Source organism: Lytechinus variegatus, chromosome 13 (genome assembly GCF_018143015.1).
Source record: "Lytechinus variegatus isolate NC3 chromosome 13, Lvar_3.0, whole genome shotgun sequence".
Lineage (NCBI taxonomy): Eukaryota > Metazoa > Echinodermata > Echinoidea > Temnopleuroida > Toxopneustidae > Lytechinus > Lytechinus variegatus.
The window spans coordinates 5,652,114-5,668,604 of NC_054752.1; the positions used below are offsets into that span (position 1 = coordinate 5,652,114).

Sequence of the window (16,491 nt, forward strand, 5' to 3'; positions counted from 1 at the left end):
TAAATCGTTGAATAAAATGCTATTGTTCACATATGAAAGTTAAAACAATGTGTGTTCTTTAAGATCGTCTCCTCATTCTGTAATGATAAAGATGCGTTTCAGTGATCTGAGATGAAATTAAGGAATTTCTTTATCAACACTGGACGAATCAAATGGATTGATAATTATCGGCGTTCCTGAAATTGTATTGTAATTAATTGTATTCATGTATTTGTATTTATACATTTTTTATTTGTATGTGAAAATGGAAAGAAAAGAAATGAAACAAATCAATGAAAAAAAAACTTAAGCAACAAATATGCCTACCAATCCCGAATGAAAAAAAATCTACGTCACTATGATCATAGGCATGCGCAGAAAAGTGCTTCCGTCTTAAGAGGTTTATTTTCTTTTTAACTCGACCATCAACTGGTAATTACTAGTTGGTCTACTATCCTTACTAATCTGTTTTATCTCGTTTACTGTATTTTACAAACATTTTGTAGTAAATTATGTCGGTTGTAATAATTATGCGGATAAATTAGATTCACTCAAACCAATGAAATCAAATCAATATTCATCATAATACATGTAATCCTAATTCATCTAAAACTGGCCCCGTTTAATAAAGAGTTGCGTTTGATCTGATCAACTTTAGCTAAGGAAAGCCAACAACATCAACACCTAAAACTAATGTATGTTCAAAGTGTTTTCTAAAATAATGTTTTATGTTACATGCCTCATTGTCTTGACACGTCTGAACGCTCCTCTTTATTTCTAAAGTGCCATTGAACAAAATTACTGTATTGAGAAACAAAATTATGAAATTGGCCGATAACCAATGTTTATATCAATCACAACTCTTTCTAGGGCAAGACTCAGGTGTTTAACAGCCATTCTGTGCTAAGTACATTTAGCCCATTTACTTGTATCCCGTAACCGCTAACGCATACATTCGTAATTCCGAAGCTTCGTAATTCCGAAGGTTCGGTTATTCCGAAGGTTCGTATTTCCGAAGGTTCGTAATTCCGAAGGTTCGTCAATCCGAAAACGAAATAAGGTTCGTAATTCCGAAGGTTCGTCAATCCGAAAACGAAATAAGGTTCGTTAATCCGAAAACGAAATAAGGTTCGTAATTCCGAAGGTTCGTTAATCCGAAAATTAAATAAGGTTCGTATTTCCGAAAATGAAAATTATTCATTTTGGTAACAAAAAACGGTGTTTTCATTTTTTTACCACAGTTTTCTCAGGTAAAAAGTTTTATGCAACAGGCTTCTAAGTAATCTTTCAAGGACTGCATTTAGTGACTCATGAATAGAATATATATCTCACGAACTAAATAATGAGAGCGCGAACCGCAAGCTTAAAATTTGTGATATTCCACCTGAAAACTGGACATTTTATACTTTTTTGTAACCAGGAATAGAATGAGTGCCTCTATTAACAATACTCGATGCGAGCGAGAAACGTGAGCCAAAATTTTCCGATTTTCCAACCTGAAAACTGGACATTCTAAGCATTCTTGTAAAAAAATAATAATAGCTGGGAGAACAGTTTTCAGAACTGAAGTGGCTTCCCTGGGTAAATAATATCTGTATCATTATTATCATTCTAGGCCTACATGAAATTTCCAAAAGTTTGAAGACGTGATTCGCTCGCAACATCTCACAAGGATGCCCTTTTAACAGTAATTGACCAAAAAGGCGAATTTACATCTTCAGATTTGATTTCTTTCCCCCAAACCGCTTGCTCGCTACGCTAGCAGAAATGAAACGTAAATAATTTTTTATATAATTTATCAATCAGTGAAAACTTAAATTATTTTGCTCAATTACTACAAAACACACAACCTCTTTACACAGATGATAATCTCATGGTGAAAATATATGTCTGCACCAAATTGCCCCTATTGGCCCCTTTTTTGGCTTTGCCCCCCCCCCCCCCCCAGGAAAATATGTTCCGCCGCCACTGGTTGAAACACGCATTGTCTTCATGGCTAACTGCAAAAAGTTCTTAAAATGTCCCCTTTAGATCAGGTCAGAGCTTAGATATTTAAAATTTCTGTTTGCGCTTCTTGTTCGCAGTTATTATCTAAATTTATACATACAGGTATCTCGTTTTGAAGATCACAAACATAATTGCCCATCATATTAAAAAAAAAATTATAGCTCGCGCTCGCATTATTTTAAAAGGGTTTATCATGTTATTACATATTTACTTTATTTTATAAGTATAAAGCTAATTATTGACTGTTAGGACTACCCTTTCAAAGAAACAAACAAAAATCAACTTTAAGCTGCCGATCGAGGAAAATATGGCTGAAAAAAAATTCCCCCCCCCCTATTTGTCGAAAGTTGGATCCGCCGGGAGGGAGGCAGGGGGCACTTGCACCCCAAAAATGAAATAAAAAACAGGGAAATGAATATTTTCCAAAATGGGAAAGTTCCTTTTTGAAAAATAAATATGCCGTTTTTCGTGTTTTTTCGAAATAAAATACTCTTTTGAAAGTATACAAGTTAAGTTAAGTTTTCATGAAGGCTGGAATATTGCAAATTTTCAGCTTGCGCTTCGCACTCTCATTCGATTGGTGAAATATGCATCCTAAAGAGGTCACTAAATGCTTTCTTTAACAGGTTCCTTTTCTGGTCAGTATGTTTAAGCTCGCGTTTTGCGCTCGTGTTAATTTTTTAGTTAGATGCACATCTTTTTAATGACAGCAGAAATTTACTTGGATTTTCAAAAAACTTACTTTTATTTTTTATTGAATTACCCTAAAGTTTAACTTGTGATTCACGCTCGCAACACCTCGCAATAATGCCATTTTAAGAATAATTGACCCAAAAAACGTTTTACAACTTCACCTTTGAATTTGTTTTACCAAGCCGCTCGCTCATTATACTCTCTCCCGAAAAATAAAGCCTAAATATACGTTTTGCCATAATAAGAAATCACTTCAAAAAGGTTTTTCTCTACTTAATCACTATCAAACACACAATGACTTCTAGCAGATGATAATCTTAAGGTGAAAATATCACCAAAGTGTCCATTTTGACGTACGAGTTTCATTTTTTGGCTTTACCCCCCAAACGAAAATTCGTTCGGCCGCCCTTGCCTTCCCATCCTCATAACAATTGATTGGCAACAGTGTCCCCCGCCCTTCCCCCTTGCCTCTTCCTCTGCTTTCCCGGTTTTCATTTTTCGGATTAACGAACCTTATTTCGTTTTCGGATTAACGAACCTTATTTCGTTTTCGGATTAACGAACCTTCGGAAAAACGAACCTTATTTCGTTTTCGGATTAACGAACCTTCGGAAAAACGAACCTTATTTCGTTTTCGGATTAACGAACCTTCGGAACAACGAACCTTATTTCGTTTTCGGATTAACGAACCTTCGGAACAACGAACTTTATTTCGTTTTCGGATTAACGAACCTTCGGAACAACGAACCTTATTTCGTTTTCGGATTATCGAACCTTATTTCGTTTTCGGATTAACAAACCTTCGGAAAAACGAACCTTATTTCGTTTTCGGATTAACGAACCTTATTTCGTTTTCGGATTAACGAACCTTCGGAACAACGAACCTTATTTCGTTTTCGGATTAACGAACCTTCGGAACAACGAACTTTATTTCGTTTTCGGATTAACGAACCTTCGGAACAACGAACTTTATTTCGTTTTCGGATTATCGAACCTTCGGAATAACGAACCGTCGGAATAACGCCACAAATGCTCGGATTAACGAACCCTTTTTCGTTTTCGGATTAACGAACATCGAGGTATAGGCAATTTACGTGTTTCGGAATTACGAACCTTCGGAATAAAGAACCTTCGGAATTACGAAGTGTAACCATCGGCTAAATAATATCCACTGCCTTGGTCTAACACCGTGATTTGAGGTATATGATTAAAAGAATTAATTATGAATCAAATATTCATTTAGCATAGTGCAATAAATAATAGACTATTGATATGAAAACTTTACCCAATCTGGGCATTAGACCACATGATGATCGGAATATAAAATGTCAAGCTACCTTCTCTCCCATCATGCAACCCTTTCATACCCCCCCCCCATCTCTCTCTCTCTCTCTTCACTGATCTCTTAACCTTCTCTCTCTCTCTCTTTCAATTATCCTCTTTCAATCATTTATTATCTAGTACTTGTAATTCAATGAATGCATTTCTCGCTTTCTAGTTCCCTCCTCTCTTCTCTCAGTCACCTCGACCTCCCATCTCTCCCAGCATCTCTCCCACCCTCTCTCTATCTCTCTCTCTCATCGTCTCTCAAATCATTCACAGTATTTTTACTCTTGAAATCACGAGATTGTGTGGCTTCTATTGTGAACGATAAATGCTTTTACTGAAACATGAAAATCATCTAGCGTGAAGAGAATAGAAATCTTGGAATAAATGATCTAATTTTTCTTATACAAACATTACTCACGAGTCACGTCACAGACTATCCTATTCAGGTTTGACTAAAAGAAGAATCATGGGTTTTTACCTAACTTTTTCAAAATGTATTCTTGTTTGGGGTTTCCGCTACTGTTTACGAAATTAATGAAAGCAAAACAAATAATAATGAGAAGAAATGGATTTTGCTATCATTTTAGCACGAATAAAGTTTCAAGGCATTTCATACTTCAATGTGTTATCAGCAGTCCGTGTAATAACCATTCTGGGCTGAGTTATTATTTAGCCAATTGAGCATTTTATGTAATGTCCAGTTTGGCCATTCCCATATCGTCTTATATATCCACTTAATCTAACAGCATTTATTAATTATGGATCACATTTCCATTAGGCAAGTACAACAGATAACAGACTTAATGAAAGCTATACCCAATCTGGGCATTAGACTAAATGACATTTAAGACCAAGGGATGGTTGTACCAAACTAATACTAGACCACATTGATGGTAGACCAAGTGGGTTTGATGATGATCGAGAATAAAAATACGTCAACTTCACTACAATCCCCCTCTCCTGTCTCTCTCTCCTTTCTGCTTGTCACATTCTCTCACTATCCCCCTCCCCTCTCTATCTATCTCTCTGGTGTTCCTTTTCTGTCTCTGAATGTTCATTTGCCTTCTCCCCGTCTCTCCCTTTTTGCTTGTCACATTTTCTCACTATCCCCCTCCCCCTCTCTCCCTCTCTCTGGTCATGCTGGTGTTCCTTTTCTGTCTCTGAATGTTCATTTGCCTTCTCCCCGTCTCTTTCCCCTTTCTGCTTGTCACATTCTCTCACTACCCCTCCCCCCTCTCTATCTCTCTGGTGTTTCTCTCCCTCTCTGAGTGTTCATTTGCCATCTCCCCCGTCTCGCTCCCCTTTCTGCTTGTCACATTCTCTCACTACCCCCCCCCCCCTCTCTCTGGTGTTCCTCTCTGAGTGTTCATTTGCCATCTCCCCCGTCTCTCTCCTTTCTGCTTGTCACATTCTCTCACTACCACCCTCTCTCTATCTATCTCTCGGGTGTTCCTTTTCTGTCTCTGAACGTTAATTTGCCCTCTCCCCCGTCTCTCTCCCCTTTCTGCTTGTCACATTCTCTCACTACCACCCTCTCTCTATCTATCTCTCGGGTGTTCCTTTTCTGTCTCTGAACGTTAATTTGCCATCTCTCCCGTCTCTCTCCCCTTTCTGCTTGTCACATTCTCTCACTACCCCCCCCCCCCTATCTATCTCTCTGGTGTTCCTTCTCTGTCTCTGAATGTTCATTTGCCATCTCCCCTCTCCCTATTTTACTTTCTTTCTGTCTCATTTCTTGAATAAATTCGTCCGATTCTTCATCTCTCCCTCTCTTTCTCCCCCTCTTTCTCCCCTTCCCTCTATTTTGTTTCATGTGTCTCTATTTCTGTCTCTCCCTCTCTTCCCGTGTTTCCCTTCCCTTTCTGTCTCTTTCACTGCTTGTGTCTTTGTTTCCTCGTCCCCCTCTCCCCTGTCTCCCTCTCTCTCTAACTAAAGGCTAACTTCTTGCTGATTCTTATTGGTCACATTTTAACTTCTGAAATAATTCGTCTTACAGGATTCTTTGAGGAGCGATGAAATTTATTAAAGCGGAAACCAAAGCATGGCAATGATAGACACCCATTTTCATTTTATTAATTGTTTTTAAGGTCAGGCCCGCCCAAAATAATGATTTGAATCAATAGAGAAAAGTCAAGCAAGCATAACGCTTACAAATTTTATCAAAATCTGATTCAAAATAAAAAAAGGGTATGGCACGTTACAGTTTCTCAGTTTTTCCGAAGACAGTCATATGCTTACATGTAAATAATAACTCAGTGATGCAAACGAGAGAGTCAATGATATCCCTCACCCACTTTTTCTCTTTTATTATTGTTTGACATTTTATAACTTTCAATGTTTACAGATTTGACAATAACCAGCTTAAACGAAATTGACTTGTTTGCTTTTTCTTATTTTACGTAAATCTACTTTTTTTGCTCGGGGTGGACTTTTCCTTTAACATGTTTAAGCAGATTTAGATATTAAAATTATCTAATATAAAGAACATGGAAACAGCCCCCCCCCAAAAAAAAGAAAGAATACCAGATAATACGTTCAATAAACTTTCCCAACCTTCACTCATATTCTAACTTTATTTAGAAAATGTTTTGAAAGCAGATTGAAAAGATGTTAAAGTTAAGCAGTATGAAGAATATGCTAATGATCAGTAAATCGGTTACCTCCTGGTTAATAGTAAAGATAATGTATGAAAATAATGATAAAAAAGTGTTTGGATTTGTGTTTGAAAAAAATATATTCTAACTATCGCTAACATCCCAAATTTACTTTTAAAATTCCTTTGGTAATACAAATATACAGGTTTGTATTGAAATGGTTTAGTGTACTGTATATGAACACATTTTGCTAACTCATGGTTAATAGTAAAATATAATTCATAAAAACAACAATACGCGATCTCAGAAAGCGTTTACAACCCCTTTTGCAGACTATAGCGCTAACATCCTATTTTCATTTAATACTCCTAAGTATTAATACAAAATCATTACAGGGGGCCGTTTCATAAAGCTGTTTGTATGTAAGGTAAGTTGAGAGTGACTCTAAGAACGACTGGTGAACCTTTCTTACGCGCTAAACCATCGCCAATGGTGTTTACCATTTACAAAAAGAAAGGATCACAGGTCGTTCTTAAAGTCGCTCTTAACTTACGAACAGGTTTATGAAACACCCACCTGTTAGTACGAAACATGAAACGAATTTAATCGATTACAAACCAAACTTTTCAGGACCCCTATGTGATTACATGTATGTTCATCATAATCACAGTATAAAAATACTCCATCATTTTCTTACTGGTTTATACATATTTGAAAATTGAAATTTCATACATAATGTTTCATACTGTGATGTTTTGGCGATCCAGCCTTACAGGTTTTTTCATAACCTCATGGAAAGTCACGGAATAGATTTTGTATCTACTCACATTTGATGTTTCTTTGTATTCTTATTTTATTTGCGATTTAAAGATTGAATTGAATTGAATGCATTATAAAACATATTCTTGTCAAATGAATGAAGTTCATAAATTTAAATTATATATTCAGTTAGACAGTCTGAGAAGTCTAAGAGTCTGAGGCGGTATTTAGAAAACAAAAACCATATTTACAGCAGTTTATCCACCATTTGAGGCAGAATAATCTCCTTCAATCAAATGCATCTAAAATATAAGCCCTGTGTTTTAAAAACTTATATCAGCAATCAATAAATTATTTTAGACTATAGCAGAATCACATTTTAAATGCACTAATTGAGAGTAAATAGAAGTATAAGTAAAGCATTATCCTTTTAACGAACCAAATAATACATAGCTCTATAAATGTTTCCATGTTTTTTTTACAGTACATTAAGATATTCAAATGATTTAGTTGTATAGTATGTACGAATGATCTTCTATAATTTGTGGTTAATATTAAAATATGATACACGAAAACATCAAAAGATGTTTGGATTAACCGTTTAAAAAACAACTATCGCACACATCCCACATTCCCAATTAAATTTTGATCATCGTTCCCAATCAAGTTCATTTACGTTATTCAGATGAAAAGATGTCAAACCAATTTTGAATGAACAACGAATTGATAAAATCAATTTCTACAAGCCTGGAAACGATACAAATCTAACCGATTTCAGTTATTTAGGTGATCATAATAATGCGCCTGCCAACGTATAATTTCCCTTGTCATTCATACATAATGATTGAACATAAATTTACAGCAACACAGTCACTGCCCGATATGGTATTGAAATAAACGTATTTACATCAGTCTACCACAAACATAAACTGATCATGTTTTTAAAGCGAATGAATCAATATTTATATATCTGAATCTGTTGATATAAAAATCTACCAGCAATCAAAAAAAGTCTTCTGTTAAACTCTTGCAGATATTCAATTTGATTCTTGGGAAGAAAAGATGTACGCAAAACAGTTTCGATTACACAAAGCATTATTTTAACTATTTCCGTTAGGATGAAAATGAAAGAAATCCAACAAATTACAGCTATCGTTTCAATGCGCCTGCAACTAAATCGTAATTGAACATAGATTTTATAAACATTCTAGCAAGCAAAACAGCCATTGGCATAGGCCTACTTGAATGGTTTATCATAAATATGCAACTGTTCATTAAAAACACAATAATTTTTTTTACTTATGGACATTCAAAATCAAACCAGTCACCATTTTAATTAGATTTCCCGTTTCACTCTTGCAGAAGCACCTATCAATATAGTAATTAGATTAAAAGCAAATAATGAAAGATTATCCTGTAATGGACAAAAAAAACCGTAACTATACGTGACCTGACCACAATGTAATAAAATGCGCATTCTGGTAACAACAGATCCAATTGGTAAATAAACACTATACTGGCATATTTTGGTTACCAAGTCTCAATTGTGAAGTTATACATTACTGCTTATATATAGTTATGTATAATGCATTGTTTTTTGCAAGAGCACAAAGTGCAATTTACCAAAATGTATCGTAATCATTGTAACAGCCCCCTCTCTCGGTAAATCCAGGTAATTACAACCATGTCATGCTTGAGATCATTTCAGGGGCTGCTTCGTATGTAGCCACATCAAAATACTTTGTTGGGATCTTGATCTCATGTTGGAAGTGAAAATAGACAAACAAGCAAGCAATGCTTTGATGTAATGCGTATCGAGGTATAGCGAACGTGACCACGATCCTCTCTTAAATCGCGACATTATTATGATAACAATTATGATTTCATATAACGCGCTTTCAAAGGAGTCAAAGGTACAATTTCAATCTATAAAGGGGTATAGCGTTTCATGTAATGCTAATTTTCTTTACTGAATCAAGATATTACTGAACATTTATTTAGAGTAACAACTACTGACCGTGATAAGACCGTGGTAGCTGTAAAACACGCCATGGACTATTAAAAGGATAATTTTTTTTTTACCGGCATGATTACATAAATGAGGAGCATTTTAACTGTTCAGTTTTACATATGGAACTGAACTAAAATGAAATATACATGGGTATAGTAATAAAAAGCTGCTATGCAGACATAATTAATATTAATATTTACTCAATCCATCAAGGCGACGGCGTAGTCTGGTATAAGATATTCTGAAACAACGTGTACAATAAAAGAGCATGACTCTGATAGGTTTTCAATATGACTATGAAGCTTACCCATAAAGAAACGATGAACTACAAGGAATCATTCGTTTTCATTACATTATTTTTCAATTTGAAAGCATATATTTGTAATAAAAAGCATCGTTCCCAAAATCATTTGTTTGTTCGGTATTCTATCATGAATCTAGAGGATGAATGTCTTTTTGAATATGAGAATATTATCTCCATCACTAGCAATCATATTTCCTGATAACGTCATCATCACTCGAGATACGGCAAGGTAAGTGAATGCATCCTCAAGACTAGTTGATAAAGGGAATAATGCTACTCTTCTCTTCTTCATTTCACCCTTACTCATCACCTGATCAATCACACACGTCTTACCCTCATCATTTGGTGTCACGACGTAGAGGTCGTCTGTCATACAATCAACACACACATTCAAGATGACATCACTGTGGGGGATTTCCCTATGATCACCCTCTCTGTCAATGATGAGCGCTCTGCGATCTATTGGTAAGGGTTGAGCGATGATGTGACCTGATGACAGCACATCGCGCATTACTATCTCCTCTTTACACGTGATGGTATTGATAATCTCATCATTAGCTGGGTTGATGACGTATATCATAGACTGACTCGCTTCAGCAGCGATGATCGTCCCATCCTGATCGATTGCAACGCGCACCGCTACATCAGAACGCGTCGTGTTTCTTGGTATTGTGACGTCATTGTTGTGATTCCACTGTCTGTTGTATACACTGATGCACCCAGGTAGACTGTCTCCTGTACAACCTGTGATGTATCTACCACATACTACCTTGTCATCATTCAGTACTGCACATGATATTATATATGTATCACTACCGTTGATCACTCTCTGTATGGTTTTACTGTTCAAATCTAACATGTAGGTGTGTGTTCCACCAAAGTTCCTATCTGTGATCATCACCTTATCATCATCTTTACATCCAACGATGTACGGGAATGTGATTTTATCTCTGACATTGATTGTATCAATAAGCTTCCACTCTCCATCATACCCATCAATTCTTCCATCATACTTCTCTCTCCCAACACCCTTCACAAACCTCACACCTGATACAACACGATTTATTTCTTTCACCTCACCCTCATTCATTTGCTTCTTTAGTTCCTCACTCACTGATGCATGCACACGATGTCCATCTATGACAATAGTTTTATCGTCTTCAAGAATTCTGTCCAGTGTCTCTTTTGCTTTCTCTGCTGATTTGGTGTCGTCTTGCCATGATTTCTCAAGCTCTCCAATCTTTCTCTCGATCTCTTGAGCGATGTTCTTAATGTCATTCTGAAGAATGAGATGTTTGTCAATTATCGGTTTTCGTCTCTTCTCTGCGTTTAAACGATTTTCATTATGTCGCTCCTCTCTCTTCGCGTTGTTCTGGTTAATTTTATCCTGGAGCTTTCGAATCTCCTCTTGATGTTGTGCATTTTCCCCATCAACCTCCTTGTCGATTAAATCAGCATCTTCTTTTTCCTTGGCTCTGTCTCTTTCGATCTCCTCTTCGATTTCGGAATCAACGTCATTCTGAATAGTTTTCAAATGTTCGTCCGGGACTTGTTTACCCTGCTGAATCTCAATTCCATAAACTCGTAATAGCTCCAATTTGTCCATCACTGCTTTATGAAGGCTGCTGAGCTTTGCTTTGTTTTCCCGTAGTGCGTCCTCTATGTCCTGCCGTACACAAGGTTTTTCATGATGATCTATCATAGCGCAAGAAAGACATAAAACTTCGCCATGCGTCTTACAGTACATATCCATGATTTTCTCGTGTTTCTCACAGAAGAGATTAGGTACACCTCTTCGTGCTATTCCAACGCAATCTTTTTTTAAGGCGCAGTCATGACAGAGCTTCTTCTTCTCCTTCACATAGAACGTGACGTCAGTAATCGATTCGCAGTAGGCTTCTTCACAAACAGCGCCATCTTCATCTGAGCTGAGTTTAGACGCCATCGTGAAAAGAATTTAAAGGGATTCAAGGTTGGGGGCTGTAAAGAAAGGGCATAAAAAAAGTAGGATTGAGGGCAAGACGCATTTGGAAAAAATATCATATAAGTTAAACAAGAGAGAGAGAGAGAGCTACCGAGAGAATGTTTGGAGTCACTGTACACCCAAAACTATATCGATATACTTGAAAACACATATTGAAAAAGGAATGCCATGAACAAAGAAATAAACGAAAGACACTGCTGCACTTCATGAATATAATAATAATGAAATGAAACTAGATTACAACATGCATGGTACTTGTTTATCAGTAAAGAAATGTATGAAATATTTGTGACGATTTTCTTTAGCAGAAGCCTCACCACCATGCCCGCCATGCATGCAAGCAATTTTTTTTCTCGCACTTAAGCCAAATTCTAAAATTTGTTTATTTAACATAGAAAATGTTAACAGGAAAAATGTTTAATGGTGTTATCCTGAAAGTTGTGTTTAAATAGAGTAGATAATCTGAATTAATCTGAATCTAAAAAGTTAATGATAAATTACTCATTTTGGTCTTGTGATGGCAATATTATCGATTGAGTTATGTAATGAAAACCAATGTATTTAATTACTTTAAATAGAAAGGGCTACAATGTATTCAGCTTTTGCAGGTTCTTTTGTTGTAGGTTCCAGGTTCTAGTAACAGGTGGAATAAACACTTAATATTCCAAGACCCGCCCGAGGTCTATTGATTGTACAGTGCACCTAATTGCTGTGCACAGAGAGTAGGATCACTTTCACTTTGTTACTCTTTGAGAGAGGTTGTGTTCTGAGGAGCAAGCAAGAAATGACACACAGTTTTAATTCATTTTTGAGTTTTTACTACCCATAATGATGTGAGTCTATTTTATATTTTATCAGTATATTTCAGCTTTAAAAAAAATATTATTAGATTCTTTAATCTAAAAGGTTATTTTGACTGAATTTGGATCCTGATTTTGTTGTAATAATTCAATCAGCTTGTTTTCTGTAACTTTAATAGGCATAATTGTACGTTGTGAGCTTTTTTATCACTTTCCGGATTTAACACTATCTAGGCCGGGGTATTTTGGGAGTTCCTATGGCCGGGGGGGCCTCCCAGGCCCCCCTAAGATCTCGGCCGTCGACCGCGCAATCGCGCCGAAAATTGGCACGCGGGTTGCCTGGGACATAATCTACAAGATTGTATAGTAATTTTTTTCATGCGAATCGCTATTAAGTGATTATGCTAATTTATGCGTAATTAGTATACGAAATCATACTTTTTCCTCTAACTCCCTAAATAAAGCTCCAAATGTACTAATTTGGGTTAGGAAACTCTTTGTGGTGTCCTTAGCAAGTGTACATGAAAAAATTGTGATATCAAATCATTTTCTTACGTATTATATTGTTTTTTTGCAATTTATGTATTTCTTTGTTTTTTTGACCTTTTGTTTTCCATTGTTTTTTCAATGAGATTTGTTGGGGACTCTTCTGTGATCATAAAAAGCATAAAATGAATACATTTAGACCAGCAAAACTAAAAATAATCATACATTTATGAATTTTGGTTGAAAACACAGTTTGCATTGACTTTGTACACGAAATCACGTTTTTGAGCCATTTTCGGTCTGACATGCACTTACACAATGTTGCGTAATTTCGGAACCACGCACCCGGGTGACGCAAAATTGGTCTAAAAAGTTGCGTAAGACTTCAAAGTAAAAAGTCAGCGAGCGGCGCGGTCAAAGAATTTCGCACGGCGAAAATATCGCGCGATTCGTTGAGCCCCCCCCCCCCGGCCTAGATAGGGTTAAATAAATTATCGAAAGAATATTGCAGTTATGAAATGGTTGTATTTCAATATTTTCCAGGAGTGAATTTATGTCAATTTTTCAATGATTGATACATTTATGCTAATGAATTAATACTATCTAGATATTCTTTTGATGCTTATTAAATTATATGAAAGACATGTATTGATCAAATGATTTATAAATCATTGAAATTTAAAAACTAGGATTTGTCATTATATACAATGGGAATTTATTCAATTTTCAAGGGTCCTTTGGTCAGGGAGCTTTTACCAAGGACATCAATTTTATTTTGGGGCTACACCAATAGATGTCTTCAGTTTTCGTCAGCCCTGAGCCAAGACCATAATGTCCTGAGTTTTCAGCCCTGAGTTCTGCTAAGTTCTTCTTGACGTCATGCGACAGGTCGAAAGCGCCTAGACTTAGGTGACGCCATTCTTCGACAGACTTCGTGGATCTCCGATAACCCCCGACACACGTCATTCTACGTCATCAGTCTTCAAGGTCATCGGAGACCCGCTACTTCAGTCGACTTGTCACAATTTTTTCATCGACATCATATGGACTGCATTCATAATCAGGGAGGTCATTTAATTTAATGAACCCTTAATATTGTCCGGACAAATTCTTATTTCTCCCATCCATTACATTTTTTTTATTCCAAAAATGAAATTCTAAATTGATAAAATCAAATTTAACTTTGTTTTTCTTTTGGAAGTCAATACCATTTATTTTTATAATATATGTATAGTATTTATAGTATACAGGTTAGGTAGAGACATGCAGTCGATATTGTTGAGGAAGGGGAATCGGACGAGCATCTGGTCGACATGGTCGAAGAGGAAAGGGACAGATGCCAGATGAGAGAGGAATATAACACAATATGGTGTAAAATATCACACTTGTGTAGGTTATTTAGAAAAAAAAATGTTACACTTTTGTAAGTACTGATAAACTCCCGCCTTCTTTAGACCTTTCATGAGCCTAAATGACATGAAAGGTGACCTTGGCATGTGTTTTATTTTTGTATAAATGTACATTCCATTTTTCATAAGCGTTAGTTTGATACCATAGGGTAAACGTTAATTTCGTATAATAGATAAGATAATTTCGTATACTAGATAATTTCGTATACTAGATGAGAATTAAGAGGCTGACCTATGTGAAAATGACCTACGTGAAAAAGACGGTCAGAAAACGAAGTTGTCCCTGTCAGATTCAAGATTCAAGGAGTTTATTTCATTTCCATGACAAATATAAATCAAATACAGATAAAAGTCAAAGTATGAGTACAAGATGAATTTTACCTCAACTTCATAACTATATAATAAAAGTTTGTATAAAATAGTATTAAGCGTGTGGAAATGAAGAGATCCACTAAGACGTATTGATTGTAGAGCGTGGATCCAATAAAGCGAGTTGAAGAAATAATTTGTTTTAAGCAATTGAGAAAAGTAATCAGACATGTCAGAGTTAATGAAATGTGGAAATTCATTCGATTTTACAAATGTACAAATATACAATATTATATACTGTGAAAGTAAAATGTGATAAATATAATAGGAAAAATATCTTAAAGAAAAAATGAAACGATATGGAAATGGAAATATGGTGACAGAAGTACGGTACGACATGCACTATTAAAGACACGCACACACGAAACAAAGAAGAAAACAAAAGAATACAAATTAGAGGATGGAGGAGAGAGTGAAGAAATAGGCTGACCGATAAAGAGGGAGAAAAGAGAGTGTGTGCGACTGGGAGGGAGGCAGAAAGACAGAGATAGATGAACAGACAGACACACATAGGGAGAGAAAGAGAGATTCTAAATATACATGTCCTCAACATAACTATCAGCCAAAAATACATTTAACATGTTTAATGCTCAACTTGTAACTATTCCAAACATTGGAAAGTCCGCACTATATGTTGCATTGCTTACATTTGTGACCTGTGCGTGCGTTCAAGAGTTGTACACGATTTTCTGTCCCATTTAGTCAGAAATCTTTCATAAAAGCATGCGGAAGAGAGAGAGAGGAAGCCAGGGGAAGGGGGGGGGGGTGATAGCGGGGTTACTGTTCACTTACATTTAAAGTTCTAAGTACGCGTACCTTCATTTTTACCTATAATAGATTATCTTCTGATATTCGTTCTTACAAAAATATGTGCTTCTTACACAAACACGTAAATGTGACCAAAATCACGCACTCTTTACAATTACAATTATCATTCCACCACATGACGAAAACACTATATCGAACTAACACATACATGACATAAGTGATGTTCTTACCTTTGTAAGTCACATGTGTAGCCGAGCCAGTTAAATAACCGATAGTTGACAATTTGTAGAAACAAAATATCAGTTCAAAGGTACAACTTGTAAGTAAATCTTGCAACAAACATGGAGTCTATTATGATAGTTGTGCCAATGAACTTATCTAGTGACGTGGCATGTAGAACCACTGCACGCTCACAACTGAATCATTTGACATGCTTGAATACATAGTTTGATAAAGTAATGCCATAAGCAAAGAAATGAATGAAAGGCACTGCTGCACTTCATGAATATAATAATAATGAAATGAAACTAGATTACAACATGCAAGGTACGTTGTTTATCAGTAAAGAAATGTATGAAATATTTTGACGATTTCTTTAGCAGTAGCCTCACCACCATGCCCACCATACATGTTTGGTTTGTTTTCTTGTTTGTTTTGATACGTTTTTTAGGCCATCTCTCGTTGGGTCATTCGGCTCATTCAATGAGTATAGATTTCTCTTGAAGACAGTCCTTAACTGTTTACAAATTGTTGAATAATGTTGATACATAACGGCCATTATTATATCAAGTATCATTTTAGTGACAGTGAGGGGTAAAATGACCGAGTTGACGTGAAATTATATATCCAAACCTACAATATGGTATAGGAAATAAATACTACTAACTTACCGACTGAAGGTAAGAATGACATGTAAGTATAAGCCTTGTGATTCAACATTCCCCTTTAATATGTTTAAGCCCTTCTAAATTAAATAGTACAAGAAGAAAATAAAAGAAG

At 35.9% G+C, this 16,491-nt stretch overlaps 1 protein-coding gene across 1 annotated transcript; it reads right to left on the minus strand.

Moving 5' to 3' along the window:
• Positions 1–9,446: 9,446 nt before the first annotated feature.
• LOC121426922 lies at positions 9,447–15,904 on the minus strand. The gene is made up of 2 exons (XM_041623332.1): positions 15,723–15,904; positions 9,447–11,656 (listed from the first exon to the last, which is right to left on the minus strand). The coding sequence occupies exon 2, from the start codon at positions 11,619–11,621 to the stop codon at positions 9,810–9,812; it is 1,812 nt and encodes a 603-aa protein (XP_041479266.1). The 5' UTR covers positions 11,622–11,656; positions 15,723–15,904; the 3' UTR covers positions 9,447–9,809.
• Positions 15,905–16,491: the final 587 nt, after the last annotated feature.

Coding starts and splice junctions, on each gene's coding strand:
- LOC121426922 (XM_041623332.1), bottom strand. CDS start 11,621: ATGGCGTCTAAACTCAGCTCAGATGAAGATGGCGCTGTTTGTGAAGAA.